The following is a 17,124-nucleotide window of genomic DNA, read 5'->3' on the forward strand; positions in this document are numbered from 1 at the left end:
TGATGCTGAAAAAGCACAGCCAAAATGTCCGATTCTCCTGCTCCTCAGATGCTGCCTGACCTGCTGTGCGTTTCCAGTTCTACACTCTCGACTCTAACTAAACATGGGTGGATACAGTAACCTGTACAAAATAACTTACTGGTGACTTATGTGACAAGATTGTTGTTTCACTTTCATTGCCATGGTAAAGTAGTTAAATTGGTTTTCAATATTAGACCACAAATTTCTGACAGCCTACATCTGCACTATATCTTCTGACAAACCTAGATATCATATTTAAACTATTTCCCTTCGAAATAGTGACCTCCTATCTGTTCAGCCTTTCTTTGCTCCAATGTGATAACTACAATGTTTGTAGCCTTCCTCAGGTTGGGGAGATTAGACCTGCTTTATATAATTCCAATCGAGTATATAGAACAAACAATTTGGAATTTATCGTGTCTATAAATTCACTTCAGCTTTCCTATCCTCCCAATAGTAGGCTAATTAGTAGCATTTACTTCAATTGTGTGAAATTTTATTATAGGAAATTGTGAACCACAATAAATACTGTTTGAATCCAACTTAATGTCTAGGCTCTGATAAGCTAGTGTTAAAATTACTGCCAGACTGGGAATTACCCCATTAAATCCGATAGTCAGTATCTAATTGGACTTAGCAGAAACCAATTTTGGAGAAATAAGGAAAAAAGTACCATTTGACTAATTTTCCAAATTAGAGAACAAATAAAATTCAGAGAACAAAAGAAAACAAATTTTCTGACAAGCACTTACGATGTCGTTGACAGTTCACAAGTTGCACTGCAATTTTTGAAAGAACTATAGTGTTTATGCATGTGCAAATTTACAAAATTCCAGTGTAAAATCTTTGGTGGCAAGTCATCAGAGTAGAGAACAAAGACAATTCTCCATTAGTCATATTCTATGAATAATCAAATTTACCCAATAGAAAGGGTGCTGAAAGTATACTTCACAAACTCAAAGGGTTAACTAAAGTCATCAGTATTTATTCTATCCAAGAATTTTAAAAGATAAATGTAACATAAAAAAAGGAGGAAGGAAAACAGTAGCATAGAAAGCAAAAGTAATAAAACTTATAAAAATACAGGAAATACAATTATTTGGAACATGTGGTTTGCATTTCTGAAAAATGAACAAGCTGTTTGTGGTTAAACTGTCTAATCGGCTGTTATCAACCCTACTCTGCTTTCGAGATCATAATTTACTGGATATTTCAGCTACTGTGGCACATTAACTACAGAGGAAAGGGAAAGCTTATCTTTAGGAATAATATTTCCAGTGCTGCTGTACTCACAGTACATCTGGTTCTTCTGTTAGCGGCAGTTAAATTGAAATATTTCACAGTATGTGTCAGAAACATGCATAATGGTAATTATGACAGATCTGATTAAACCCGAGTGCCACCAGCTCCCTGGTTGACTTGGGTTGTGCAGGTGTGACCTTCTGAGTCTGCGTGTGTAAATAAAATTAATTACAAGAAGGGGCTATGACTCTGTGACATCACAAAGCAGAGGAACTCCCAAGGGGGAGACCTAATGGAATATTTTCCCTCAGACTAATAATATAGTTCATATTGACTTGTGGTAATTAGTGGATCATTAAAGCAGTTTTCCCGAAGTATTTGGCTGACTGATCAGATTAGTGAAAATGTTCTTCAGAACAAGCCCCTGTGTGGTCTGCCAGAGGAAAAAAATATGCAACACAGCTTTTGCAAAGATGAAGATAAGCCATTGGTTCATCACACTCTAGTGAGCATGCTCAAGCCTATAATTTTAACATGCCAGGCCTGCACAGGACTTGTCACAGATGGCAGGCTTGACAGTTCCTGTCTGTGGCGTTGATACACAACAGTTCAGCACAGGATCAGTGACATTCTGTCTCATTAGACCCATGCTAATTATCACAGCTAGTTTCAAGGGAAACCATGTGTTGAAATGGTCAATTTAAAGGAGTTTTTGCATCAACAAACCAGTAATAAGGATTAGACACCTTATTATACAGCAAAATACTGCCTAAAAAGCTAACTTATTTTGCCAGAAGCACAGATTGTTACAACACAATTAAATTTATATTTTGAAAACTACAAAACGCAAAAACAATTTCCAACAATTTTATTTGTTTTGTTAATTGCTCAGACTAGTTCCCCACTTTTTGTCTGTTGAAACAGCCACCATTTCAGCCTGGATGAGATAGTTCAACCAGTAATCTCTCCAAAGGAAAGGGCAAGATTTCAGTTACTGAAACAGGGTGGTCCATTTCCAAAACCAGAGACCATCATGACAAATTCTTTACCCCACTTGATGCAATATAGTTAAAGTTAATCTGAATTTCTTCACTGCTGGCTCAGTAGAGAATTGATTAAACTTTTCCAGACTATGTCAATTGATTTTGACGGAAAAGTTCTCTCAGGACCAGGACTCGTGCTGCACTGCTCTGGAGATCAGGATTGTGGTCTATTGGCAAACAGTTACCAAGTTTTGATTACTTTCAGCTAACACCAATTATGCAAAATAAACCCACAACTTTTACATTGGGGTGTTAATAGATGAATGGCAGCCATTGTCTTCTTGTTACCTCCTATTTGGATGTTTCTGTTACTAATATTTATTAAGTCCCTCCCTCCCTGTAAAAACAGCAATATCAGTTTTATTCCTAGAAAAAAAAACTGTGGGTGTTAGTAATATGTGGTTTATAAAAGGCAAAACTGTGCCACCCACACCATTAGAAATTTGAGTTATGAGAAGCCAGGAGTTTAGAGAATCCAGATTTCCTCTGCATTCATTGTACATTTTTGCTGAGTAATTTCAGTTTTTCATTGTAGAATTCAATTTATGAAGTTATAATAAATTTTTTCCTACAAGTTAAATGTCAGACCACATAGCAACAGATTTTCGATAGGCAATAACATTTAAGATAGTTAAGTGTTTTTTTAATGGCTTTTGAAAAATCTAATCTTTATTTCCACACCACACGACTGAACATTTCACACAACTGGTTCGCCAATCACCTTCACTGAAAGTTAATGTTGACAAGGTTCTCAGAAGTAACTGAAATCTTCAGTAAGTATATCTGATTGTTGACCATGCCACATACATTTCCTTATTCCAATGATTCAAATATCTTGTTTTACCTTTATTTACATACTTTTAGGTTTTAGTTTTCTACTCAGTAACATCTGCTTAGCATTCTAATTCTGTGTTGGGCTATTCTGCTCAGTACTTACGGCAAACACTACCATCAATGACAGGAAACCCTGGATACATCACTTCAGAGTCCCACATTTGAAATTATACCATTCCTTGATCTCTCCAACAGTTCTTTGCAAACATACTTTAAAAATTCCAGTGAAGCAGAGCCAACATGACTGACCACTGACACGTGTTACTGGATGGCTTCCATGTTCTATTATTGTGATGGTGTCTCCGTAACTATCTAATGACAGTAATCCTTTTTTTTTCCCCAACTTCCATTTACCAATAGTTGGTATCAGTGTGTAGTGTGCTGCCCAGGGGAATAACAAAAAAAAACTGTTGAGCACCTTGTACCGAATTAAGCTTTGCCATGGAACAGCAGCATGAGCACAGTACTTGTGCATTTCTCAGAGCAGAGGAAATGACTGACTTAGCCAACATTCCATGCCAAGGTTACATGTTCTGCCCTCAGTAAATCTGACATTATCCAAACCCAGTAGCCATCACCTCTGTGCTTGCTGATCAAGACTGATTCACTGTTAAGCAATGCCTCAATTTTAAAACTCACATCTTTTCCCAAGTTTCTCCATGGTCTGACACCTCATTATCTCAATAATCTCCTCCAACTCTACAACTTTCTAAGGTACCTATGATCCTCCAATTGTAGCACCTTCAGTGTCCTGGATTTAAATTGCTCCACCAGTGGCAGCCACGCCTTCAGCTGACAAAGCTCTAAGCTTTCAAATTCACTCTGTTTATTCTCTGCCACTCTTTGTACTCTACTCTCTTAAGTAGTATCTTAAAATATTACTCAAAATCTAGCTCATCTACCCTGAATTCTTTCCATGTGGACATTTTTTATTCACTTGTGGGACATGGGTGTCACTGGCTGGCCAACATTTATTGCCAATCCCTACTTGCCCTGGAGAAGGTGGTGGTGAGCTGCCTTCTTGAACTGTTACAGTCCACCTGCTGTGGTTGACCCACAATGCCTTTAAAGACAGAATTCCAGGATTTTGACCCACAACACTGAAGAAACAGTGATGCATTTTTAAGTCAAAGTGGCAAGTGGCTTGGAGGGCACCTTGCAGGTATCTGCTGTCCTTGTCCTTCTAGACGGAAGCGGTCATGGGTTTGGAAGATGTAATCCATGAATCTTTGGTAAATTGCTGTGGTGCATCTTGCAGACAGTACCCACTGCTGTTACCAAGCGTCAATGTTTGAGGATGTAGTGCCAATCATGCTGTGCCCTGGATGGTGTCAAGCTTCTGGAATGTTGCTGGAGCTGCATCCATTCAGGCAAGTGGGGAGTATTTCACCACACTCCTGACTTGTGCCTTGTAGATGGCAGACAGACTTTGGAGAGTCAAGAGGTGAGTTTCTCACCACAGTATTCAAAGCCTCTTAACTGCTCCTGTAGCCGCTGTATACATATTTAAAGTTTGGGAGAAGATTTGTAGCTCGGGTGCTCATTATTGTGGTTCTGTTCGCCGAGCTGGAAATTTGTGTTGCAGACGTTTCGTCCCCTGTCTAGGTGACATCCTGTCTCCTGTGAAGCGCTTGGGAGTCTCCTGTGAAGCGCTTCTGTGATGTTTCCTCCGGCATTTGTAGTGGTTTGAATCTGCCGCTTCCGGTTGTCAGTTCCAGCTGTCCGCTGTAGTGGCCGGTATATTGGGTCCAGGTCGATGTGCTTATTGATTGAATCTGTGGATGAGTGCCATGCCTCTAGGAATCCCTGGCTGTTCTCTGTTTGGCTTGTCCTATAATAGTAGTGTTGTCCCAGTCAAACTCATGTTGTTTGTCATCTGAGTGTGTGGCTACTAGGGATAGCTGGTCATGTCGTTTCGTGGCTAGTTGGTGTTCATGGATGTGGATCGTTAGCGGTCTTCCTGTTTGTCCTATGTAGTGTTTTGTGCAGTCCTTGCATGGGATTTTGTACACTGCATTGGTTTTGCTCATGCTGGGTATCGGGGCCTTCGTCCTGGTGAGTTGTTGTCTGAGAGTGGCTGTTGGTTTGTGTGCTGTTATGAGTCCTAGTGGTCGCAGTAGTCTGGCTGTCAGTTCAGAAATGTTTTTGATGAATGGTAGTGTGGCTAGTCCTTTGGGTTGTGGCATGTCCTCATTCCATTGTCTTTCCCTTAGGCATCTGTTGATGAAATTGTGGGGGTATCCGTTTTTGGCGAATACATTGTAGAGGTGTTCTTCTTCCTCTTTTTGCAGTTCTGGTGTACTGCAGTGTATTGTGGCCCTTTTGAACAGTGTCTTGATGCAACTCCTTTTGTGTGTGTTGGGGTGGTTGCTTTTGTAGTTTAGGACTTGGTCTGTGTGTGTGGCCTTCCTGTATACCTTTGTGGTGAATTCTCCGTTCGGTGTTCTCTGTACCATCACATCTAGGAATGGGAGTTGGTTGTCCTTTTCTTCCTCTCTAGTGAATCGGATTCCTGTGAGTGTGGCGGTGTGTGTTCTCTATTTCTGTGTTTTTAATGATTACAAAGATATCATCTACATATCTGACCCAGAGTTTGGGCTGAATTTGCTGTAAAACTATCTTACTGTTGCTTGACGTATGAGACAGCTCTCCCAAATTTGGCACTAGCCCCCAGATGTTAGTGAGGAGGACTTTGCAGGATCGACAGGGCTGTTTCTGCCATTGTCTTTTCTGGTGCCAAAGTAGATGCCAGGTGGTCCCTCCAGTTTCATTTCTTTGTTGAGACTTCATAGCGATTGGTACAATGAATGGCTTGCTAAGCTATTTCAGAGGGCAGATGGGATCGGGAGTCCCATGTAGGCCAGACCAGGTGAGGATGGAAGATTTCCTGCCCTGAAGGACATTAGTGGTTAGCACTGCTGCCTCACAGTGCCAAGGACCCAGTTTCGATCCCAGCCTCAGGCGACTGTCTGTTTGGAGTTTGCACATTTTACCCGTGTCTGCGTGGGTTTCCTTCGGGTGCACTGGTTTCCTCCCACAGTCCAAAGATGAGAAGGTTTGATAGATTGGCCATACTAAATTACCCAGTGTTCAGGGATGTATGGGTTAGGTGCATTAGCCATGGGAAATGTAGTGTTACAAGGATAGGGTAGAGGGATGGGTGTGGATAGGATGATCTTCGGAGGGTTGGTGTGGACTTGTTAGGCCGAATGGCTTGTTTCCATATCGAAGCAAATCTACTCTATAGTGAGCTAGATGGGTTTTTCTGACAATCGACAATGGTGTCATGGCCATCAGTAGATTTTTAATTACAGATTTATGTGATGAGTTGAAATTCCACTATCTGCTGTGATGGGGTTTGAACCCAGGTCCCAGAACATTAGCTGAATTTCTGGATTAATACACTAGAGATAACACCAATTGGGCCATTCCTCTCCTTAACTGGTACTAACACTCAGTCGCACAAATAGTCATTTGGTGGCACAGAATGAGTATTCTAGAAAAGAAAAAATACTTTTTGGTGAAGTTTTCTGTCTTGCGCGCAATATGACATCTCACAATTAATTCCAAAGTAAAGGGAAAACAGCACTTATCCAGTTTGAAAAGGGAGTGCTAGTTGATTGACAAGTGGATTCCGTTTGGCAGAGGTACTGCCATAGAGAATGCACCAGTTATTGATAACGAGCAGCTAACAGCTTTGAATGTACCAATCATTTGTTTGAGTGATGAGGTAGAATAGAAGAATAGTGTATTGAAATTAGGTGGTACGCCTGCATAATCTTGTTCCTTGATTAAAAAGCTGCATATTGCACTAGTAACACATTGCAATGAGGCTACAGGGCAGCAAGTCCTAATTCAATAATATTTTAGACTCCTTAAACTGCTAAAACAATTCTCAGTGGAGAGAAAAGGTTGATGTTTCAATAAATTCCAAAACACGTTGGAAAAATTTTTGGGTTTCGCTGCATATTGCGAGAAATTGAGACTCCCCTTCCTGTCTACCCTGTCACAAGAAGGCATGAGCAAAGAAAGAGATAGGTGAAAAAACAGCTGCAGAACATGCTCAGGAAACCTGGCAGGTCTGGCACCACCTGGAGAGAAAATCCGAGTTAACATTTCAGTTCCAATAATTTTTCTTCTTTTTCATCCTATTTTTCTGTCTCTGTCCACAGATACTGCCCAATCTGCTGAGTTTCTCCAGCATTTTTGTTGTTATCTTAGATCCCCAGAATTTGAAATACTTTGAACAAAAGCAAACACAAATAGATGTTTGGTAGCACACAACTTGAGTTTTGGAAAAAAAAAGACATCCTGTTGAAGTTCTTCAGCTTGTGCTCATCAGGACAGCCTCACAAGAATATCAATCTTCAAAGGGAACAATAATTTGATACAAAATGAGAAGATTATACTGGTTAATTCAAGGATGTTTCAATATTTTATGATTAACATCCATTAAAAGAACTATTAGTTGCCAATATATAGAAAATATTGAGATTCAACACTTTATGAAATTTCCATGTTTTATAATTAGTATACCTTTAAACACATGCTTGTACCATACTTGATATTCATATTCTCTGAATAAGCACAATCCATTATAAACCAAAAACCAATCAATGCTCAGCTTATTTAATATAGTTTCACATGGTTATGGAAAACATAATTTGTCTCTCTTCCTGTTGAGTTATCACCATAAATATTTTCACCGCTTCTAAGGTTGAATAAGGCACTGTTTTTCTAATTCTACAACTCTGAAACCACAATACTTGGTTATAAGCATACCATAAAAATGGACTAAACTAGCTTCTCAGTGCTAAATATACTTTCCAATCTTACAATGCACACAGCCTTGAATTTATTGATCATGTTATAAATGCCCAATTGTCCCCTTAACCTTCAGTGCCAAAACCAAGACATTGGTTTGCCACTTTTAAATGATTTTCCAGAGAAAACAGCTATTGAGGGAAGATTGCTCCGAAATTTCCATTGATAGAAGTGCATCTCAAGCATGAATGCTAAATTTTCATTGGGACGAGGAGTATGCCAGTAATGGGAGTCACTGTATTGGCAGGGGGTTTCTGTTTGAACTTCAAAATTCCTGACTGCATTAAGAGGGCATGTTTTCATTTTTGCTTCAGGCTTTTGCCAAAAGCTAAGACTGATGAAGCACTAGATCGCTGCAAGCAGATTATTTTGACTTCTCGGTGAACTCTGAAACCCTTCATGATCTGTTGTCCTGCAAAAGATATATGTTCCCATCATGTCCACATTATTGGCAATTCAAGGCAAGATCTGACAGGTGGCACTGAATTTATCAAATGTTCCATGGCAGACATTTGAAAGACATGTTCCATTAAAGTGGACAAAAGACAGGCGATAAGGCTTTACCACAGCACTCTAATGGAAGGAAGTAAACCACACATAAATCTTCAATACGTAGAAACCTCCCTTTGATACTGGAGTTCTAACTCTGGGTGTGTTTTGTGGCAGACTGTATATTCATTCAGCAAGTGACACACATACCCTCCTTCCCCATGAAATATAATTCATTTATATCATGGCTCCCTTTCTGAACAGATATGTCTCCAAAGAAATATATCTGCATTTCTATATAAACAGTTACAGGTAATGCCTGATGTTGTCAAATCCTTTACGAAGCAGTATCCTTGCTCTTAATTTTACTTCTCTGCTGTGTACTTTGCTATATCACTGACTATGTGCTATATACCCCATGAGTGCTATAACTATGTTTACATTCACTGGTGATAAATAGTGCAGTCAATATACTGCAAATTGCCAGAATAATATAAAGTAGCAGTTCATGTCGGATTTCAAGCTATGGTATCACCCATCCCTTCCGCAGATTCTATCAAAATACTATTCATATGGGCTTTCTTGAAGAGAATGAATAGTGTCGTTGGAGGCATTTTCCAAAACTCTCTTTTCATTCAAGAGTTACTGAGGCCTAACATCCACAATGTGTACAATCATTGGTATTGAGTAACAATACTTACACAATGGACAACTTTCAAATCCAGCTCACTTTATATTATTGTTCACACGCAAACACCATTATAGCCATGTGTTTCTGTTATGCCTGTACCTTGATGGTTAACATTCCTGTGTTTATTGACATTATTTAATTGTTAGACAAATAACAAACAAAATATATTTTTATGAAGATCATTCTTTTGACTTATTCCTTTGTGTTTTTTTTCAGTTTACTGTAGGTGCATTCTGACTATAAAATAACCTTATGCTATAGCCTGCATGACTTTTATAGTTATTGTCTGACATGGACTTGAACTGAAGGAATACTCTAGCAGCTTGCATTCTTAGGTTTCATTCTTTTGCATCTGAAAATGGTCACCATAAGAAAAAATTCAATCACCAAACACTGCGAATTTTGTTTTTTACAGCCAAGTGCAGATAGGTTCAGGTGAAGGTGGGAAGTTAAATGGCCTGAAATTACCAGGACTGAAAGAAGTGCGGATGCTGAAAATCAGAAACGAAAACAGAAGTTGCTGGAAAAGCTCAGCAGGTCCTCTCTCCTCTCTCTGATGGGATTTCCAATCAAATCCTTTTTCTTGTCCACCAACATTAATTTCACTGTCGCTTCTGGTATTTGATCAGGTATTTGCTGGAACTCACTTCCACAGCCACATCACATTCCTCAGTGACTGCTGCCAGTTCGACTCACCCCACGTGAATTCCAACTCAAGTTTCATCCCTTGTGCTTTGAATCCACCCAGGATGATAGGACAGATGCTGACAGATGCTGCTGAGCTTTTCCAGCAACTTTTGTTTTTGTTTCTGAAATTATCAGGAACCCAACTTCATCCTGCCTTCTTCTGGGCCTCACTGGGCTGGTACTGAAGCAAGCATGGAACTCATTTGGATCTCTCAGGTAAATAATTAAGCTACTTACAAAGAAAGAAGAATTACTTCAACCTTTAGTTTTGGGGATTTTACATACAGAGTACTGGTGTCGTGGTCTGTCAGAAACTCATCAGAGTGGTCAATGGGAAAAAACTCCTTCTGATGAAGTAGCAAATTGATCATTTACAATGAACAGTTCCCACGATGGCCATTAGAAAGACTGCTGTTTAAAGTACCTTTCTCTCAAACAATATTATCATCTGGGATTGCCAACTCCTTGTCTCGAACTTCTCTAACCTTTGATTGCACTGCCCTGCTTTCAGTCTCCTTCAAGGCCTGCTGCCTATCTGTTGTATCTCTGTCACCTCTGATGAGGTGCAAAAGGGGCAAAGTCACTGTCAACAACATGAGCAGGGTCAACACCTGGAGTTGCTTACTCCTCTGCCACATTAAACAAGACAGGGCAAAGATCATGGACATCAAGCTTTACCTGGGGGGAGTTGAGACCTCTCAACGCAGCGTAAATAAGCAGAGAATCAGTTTCCTCAACATGACTGAATATGAACCAGTGCTTCAGACTCTCAAGACAGATTATTGCAAACATGTGCAGTCTCTTGGAATTAGACCTTCTTATCCCAGGGGCAAGTAGTCTTTAATTAATGTGCTTGCCATGAGAGAACTGAGCCTCTACACCCTCCCCAAAAAAAATCAAGATTTCTGCCTCTCACCAAGTTATGTCTTTTCTTAAAAGGTGAGAAAGTGGAGGGTTTGAGCTTATTTGGAGAAGAAGGAAGGACACCATTTTTACAGAGTGGCTGTGAGGAATGGGTACAAGAAGGTAAAAGGGCAATATATAGTGAAAGTGTTTACTGCTCAGCTGGGATGTGAGAAGTTGTCTGTAAAGAGAGGTAATGATATATGTGCTGCATTGTCCTGAGGAAGGGTGGCAATGTCAAACTGCAGGGTTCTTAATGTATTTTGGAAATTATCTGTCATTCTGCCCTAAGTTCCTGAGTCCTGTTGGCACAGTGTCACCAGGTTAGAGGGACCACATTTTTGCTGGTGACATTCACCCTTCACAATGCCTGCTTGTTTTGAGAGTCTGAGGCTGGCGCCTTCTTCCTGTCCTTTGGATAGATCAACTCCCTGCAGCATCTCGAATCTCCAAACAACAATATGCTGTAGAGTGAGAGATGCGGAAGACAGAATGCTCAGATGGTCTCTACAATTTTGAAGCTGCTTCAGTCCCAAACATCCAAGAGCAGGTCAGCATTTATAACCCATGCCAGGAAATCCATCTGATCACAGAATGAACATGTCATTCCAAACACCCTGACTAGTTGTTTGGGAACCCTGGAGGTGGGATTTAAAACTGTGATTGTGGGCAAGAGCCTTGACAAGACCTCCTCAGCATTCACTTTCCCAATCTGCAAATGGTTCTACCATTTTAGCTGGGACTGTTGATAATATTCTTTGCTGTAATGCTTAAAACCTGTTCGCAACATATTCATTACCTTCAATTAATAAGTATCGCTGCTTGGTCATTGCCCTATCATGCATACTGTAGAACAAATAAATATAAGATCAATAAATGAAGAAGGAGCAAATGTTGTGTGCTTTCAGTTATGTATCAGAAACAAACAATAATATGCTGAATATGTTAAAGCAAATTAATAATAACAATACCAACAAAGTATGACTGTTATATTTCTTATTGATCATGAAAAGTAAATTAAGTTTGCATTTACATAGCACCTTATTGTATGCTTAAGATGTTCCAAAGCACTTTACATCCACATAAGTTACTTTTAATTACTGTCAGTCATCATCATTCTTATTGATGCAGGAAATATCAAAAGCAGATTTGAAAGACACTGCAATCATTCAAACAGATATGCTCTCCTGCACTAAACCAGCAGGCAGAAGACTGTCAGACAAAACCACTAAAATCTATATGATGTAACATTGAAAATGGTCATTTTTATAATCAAATGATAAAAATAAAAGTAACCCTTCTAAAAAAAATAGAAAACTACACTAAATTTGCTTTTTGATGAACGACTGGCAGCCACAAATGTAGCAAAACTACTTGGCTCGCAATTACTCTTTATAATATCCAAACTAAGCATTTTCTGCTCTGAAACAACCTTTCTTTTCATAATAGAAGTGACTACACAGTATATGTTCTGCATGATGGTCAATTTGTTTGAGGATATCATAAAAATAAACGACTGACTGATTAACCTGTCTTTAGTGGGGCTAACTAAAGAAAGAAAGATACCTAGGACAACTTTGTACTCTCCTTCCAACATTTGCATCTATCTGAATAGACAGAAGGCCTTAGAATAAACATGTCCTCTAAAAGACACCAGTCCAATACTCGCTCAGAATTGTGTAAAGGTATCAGTTTAAAAGACATTCCCAAGTCCAAACTCAGAGACGAGTGCCACCAACTGAGCCAAACTAACAATTTCCTGCATTGCAGGTCCACATGTGGAACATAAAATAAAGAACTAACATGCAAGAGCTACTTCACTTGAACTCTTGACACTTTACCAGAAACTTTCAGTTCTGACTCCTAAGAGTGGTTTCCCTCAAAAAAACTGGATACCCTCAGTAAGTTTTGACACCCACCTAGATTACTGGTCAGGTGAAAGTATTCTAACTAAAGAGAAGCATGAGCACAATCCTATTTTTCTCACTGATATTAACAATTAAAAAGCCATTAGCAAATCATGACCAAGTCCCTGAGCCGTATTAACCCATCTTTCCACTTGCAAAAATAATCTCTAGTTCTCCTCTACTAAAATAGTGGACTGATGAATATCAAACAAATCTATTAAAACTGTTTATGGTTACATTGCAAATTGTCATTTCTATAATCAAAGCAGTAAAAATAAATGTAACAATATAAAACATAAACTACATTAAATTTGCTTTTGACGAATAACTAACAAATGAGGCAAATATATTCCATTCACAATTACTTTCACCTATGAGCATTATGTGCCAAAAGACCTTTCTTATAATATAAATGACTAAACAGCGAAGGTTCTGTACGATGGTCAATTAGTCTGTGCATATCAGAAATAATCTTTGCAGTACAAGCAGACTGCACCTATTTCTTACCTGGCTCTTTGTTGCTGCAACCTTAGCAAATAATGCTTGGGACACTTTGGCCCTCTTCATTTCCTGCTGAATCTCATCGTAAATGGAAGCATTAATATTAAGTGCACAGCCTTCCGATTTACCATTCCATTCAGTTGTAATGGAGGACGTTTTGACCTAGATAAAGGTTTAATCTCAGTTAATAATATACTATAAGAAAGAATTTTAAACAGAAAGGGGATATCTCCCTGCTGATAATGTGTTAATGGGATTCTTCCACTAATACAAAATACACATAACTTACAAAAAGCACAAGCTTGAGTGAATTATGGTGGTTATCTGGAACTCAGCATTACCAGTACTTTTCTTCCTAAAGTCTGTGGGAGAGGACAATTCCTAAATACATTTAAGTACTTTCAGAATGAGACATCACTTCTCAAATTATGATTTGCATATGCTTTCTGTAATTCACTGATTACCGATTAATTATTGGTATACTGTGCAATGAAACCTGTTTACTCTCACAGATTAAAAGGATACTTTGCATTCATATGTTGCCTTACTGAAATGCATTTGTTTACTGAAGTTCTCTTGACATTTTGCTGCTTAAACATTGACACGACTGCCACTGAAATTATCAGGTAATTCTTTGAAAGCTAAAACTAGGGCAAGGCATCTCTTCTAATGAATGATTACAAGATTAAGACCAAGTAAAGGATCAAAATCTTCTTTATAACATTGAACAGGAGCTACTACAGAAAACAATACAGCAGAGAACAGTTTAAAACAAAGCAAGATTTCTTAATAAACATAAGAAGGTTCCTGATCACTGATCCAAAAATCAAGAACATATTATAAGAATATCAAAAATATTTCCCCTCCTCTTCCATTAAATCTCACATGAAACAAATCCATAGGCACCTGAATAAATAATCAGTTTGATATGGATTACGGGTATCTATTAAATTAAAGTTCACAAGGTGTTACTTGAACAGTCACCAACACTTTTACTTTTTGCCACACTGGCAATTTTGTTGCCGTTTTCTTCCTCTGAACCTGATGAGGCCTGGCCAGGGCTTTCTGCGTGCTGCCATTCTTTGAAAACTTGTGTATGGCCATATTTATTTATAAGTCTTGAAAGTGGGAACTAGCAGGTAACTTGACCAGGTAGATCCTGTCCCATTGATATCCATGTACCTTGAACAGGGATTAATGGAGAGTATTCAGCAACAGGAACACAGGTTTTATTTTTCGCTGCTTAATGAATGGGAATGAGATCAACTCCAGAGCCATCAGCTCTCAGTCATTTAAACTCCAATAAGTACTGGTTCAACCCACTCAATCCTTCCTCATAAAACAACCTCTTCAGATTGGAAATCAGTCTCATGAATTTTATATAAATTGCTACAAATGCAGCAATAGAGTCATAGAGATCTATGCACAGAAAAAGTCTTTTGGTCCATTGCATCAGCGACAGTAAAAAAAACCCAGCCATCTATTTCAATCCCATTTTCCAGAACTTAGCCCATAGCCTTGTATGCCTTAGCATTTCAAGTGTACATCTAAATACAGCTTAAATATTGTGAGAGTTTCTGCCTCTATATCCTGACTGATCGTGAGTTTCAGATTCGCACCACTCTCTGAATGAAGACTTTTTTTCTCATATCCCCTCTAAAGCTTTGCCCCCAGTCACTGATCCCTTCATCAAAGGGCAACGTTTCTTCCTGAGTACTCTATCAGTGCCTCGCATCATCTACTCTGCTTTAAGAAAATCAACCCCAGTCTGTCTAATCGCTCTTCATAAATGAAACTGTCCAGCACAGGTAACAGCCAGGTAAATTTCCTCTGCGTTCTCTCCAGTGCTAACACATCCCTCATATAATGTGTATTCCAGAACTGCATCCAGTAACCTAGCTAAGATATACTAATGAGTATATCCTTTTTAAAGTAAGGAGACAAAGACTCGACACAGTACTCAATGTATGATCTCACCAATGCTCTATAGAGCTGTAATAAGGCGTCCCTAGTTTCATTCGTCCTTCCCTTGCAATAAAAGCCAATATTCCATTTGTCTTCATAATTACTTGCATGTAAATATTTGTGATTCATGTACAGAGACACCAAGAACCTCCTGTATTGCAGAATTCTGCAGTCTCTTTTCATTTAAATATTATTTTGCTTTTCTAGACCTGCCGAAGCAGATAATGTCACCTTTTCTCACATTATGCTCAATCTGTCAATATCTGTCTGCTCACTTACCTATCTAATTCCCTCTGTAGTCTCTTTCTGTCCTCCTCACAACTTGCTTTTCTATCTTTGTATCATCAGCAACAAGAGTTTGTCCCTTCATCCAATCATTAATATTTTTCATAACTAGTTTAAGCCCAGCTCTGATCCTGTGGTACACTATTAGTTAGTTTGCCAGTTTGAAAATGATTAATTTATCCCAACTTTCTGTTTCTTGTTAGTTAAGTACCAATCCTCTGTCCATAATAGGAGAGAGTGAGTACTGCAGATGCTGGAGATCAGAGTCGAAGAGTGTGTTGCTGGAAAGGCACACCAGGTCAGGCAGCAACCAAGGAGCAGGAGAATCAACGTTTCAAGCATAAGCTCTTCATCAGGACAGCTTATGCCTGAAACGTTGATTCTCTTGCACCCCGGATGCTGCCTGACCAGCTGTGCCTTTCCAGCACCACACTCTTCGACTCTTTCCATAATATACCACCCTTAATACCATGAGCACGTATCTTATGTAGCAACATGTTACGTGGCACTTTATCAAATGTCATTTCCAATGCAGCCTGTCCTCCAACCACAGCACAAAAATAGATCCCAAAAATAATTTTATTGGTGCTACAAACTAGTGAGGGTAAGAATAGGAGGATAGAGCAGATGAATGCATGGTTGAGGAGCTGGTGTATGGGAGAAGGATTCACATTTTTGGATCATTGGAATCTCTTCTAGGGTAGAAGTGACTTGTACGAGAAGGACGGATTGCACCTGAATTGGAAAGGGACTAACATACGAGCAGGGAAATTTGCTAGATCTGCTCGGGAGGATTTAAACTAGTAAGGTTGGGGGAGATAGTGAGGAAATAGATCAATCTGAGGCTGGTACAGTTGAGAAAAGAAGCGAGTCAAGCAGTCAGGGCAGGCAGGGACAAAGTAGAGAACACGATAAGACTGATAAATTAAACTGCATTTATTTCAATGCAAGAGGCCTAACAGGAAAAGCAGATGAACTCAGGGCATGGTTAGAAACATGGGACTGGAAAATCATAGCAATTATAGAAACCTGGCTCACAGGTAGACAGCACTGGCAGCTTAATGTTCCAGGATACAAATACGACAGGAAGGACAGAAAGGGAGGCAAGAGAGAAGGGGAGTGGCATTTTTGATAAGGGATAGCATTACAGCTGTGCTGAGGGAGGATATTCCCGGAAATACATCCAAGGAAGTTATTTGGGTGTAACTGAGAAATAAGAAAGGGATGATCACCTTACCAGGATTGTATTATAGACTCCCTAATAGTCAGTGCAAAATTGAGAAACAAATTTGTAAAGAGATTTCAGCTATCTGTAAGAATAATAGGGTGGTTATGATAGGGGATTTTAACTTTCCAAATTTAGAACTGGACTGCCATAGTGTTAAGGGTTTAGATGGAGAGGAATTTGTTCAGTGTGTACAAGACAATTTTCTGATTCAATATGTGGATGTACCTACTAGAGAAGGTGCAAAACTTGACCTACTCTTGGGAAATATGGCAGGGCAGGTGACTGAGGTGTCAGTGGGGGAGCACTTTGGGGCCGGCGACCATTATTCTGTTAGATTTAAAATAATGATGGAAAAGGATAGACCAGATCTAAAAGTTGAAGGTCGAAATTGGAGAAAGGCAAATTTTGACGGTATTAGGCAAGAACTTTCAAAAGCTGATTGGGGGCAGATGTTCACAGGTAAAGGGATGGCTGGAAAATGGGAAGCCTTCAGAAATGAGGTAA

At 39.2% G+C, this 17,124-nt stretch overlaps 1 protein-coding gene across 6 annotated transcripts in view; it reads right to left on the minus strand.

The window, feature by feature from the left end:
- LOC140480614 (DNA-binding protein SATB1-like) overlaps positions 1-17,124 on the minus strand; it is a 129,462-nt gene that overhangs the window by 45,682 nt on the left and 66,656 nt on the right. For all 6 annotated transcript variants that reach the window (XM_072575723.1, XM_072575728.1, XM_072575724.1 and 3 more), the window contains one exon: positions 13,149-13,304. In XM_072575723.1, the coding sequence (XP_072431824.1) occupies positions 13,149-13,304 (156 nt within the window). The remainder of the gene's footprint in view (positions 1-13,148; positions 13,305-17,124) is intronic.

Source organism: Chiloscyllium punctatum, chromosome 8 (assembly GCF_047496795.1).
Source record: "Chiloscyllium punctatum isolate Juve2018m chromosome 8, sChiPun1.3, whole genome shotgun sequence".
In the NCBI taxonomy this organism is placed as follows: Eukaryota; Metazoa; Chordata; class Chondrichthyes; order Orectolobiformes; family Hemiscylliidae; genus Chiloscyllium; species Chiloscyllium punctatum.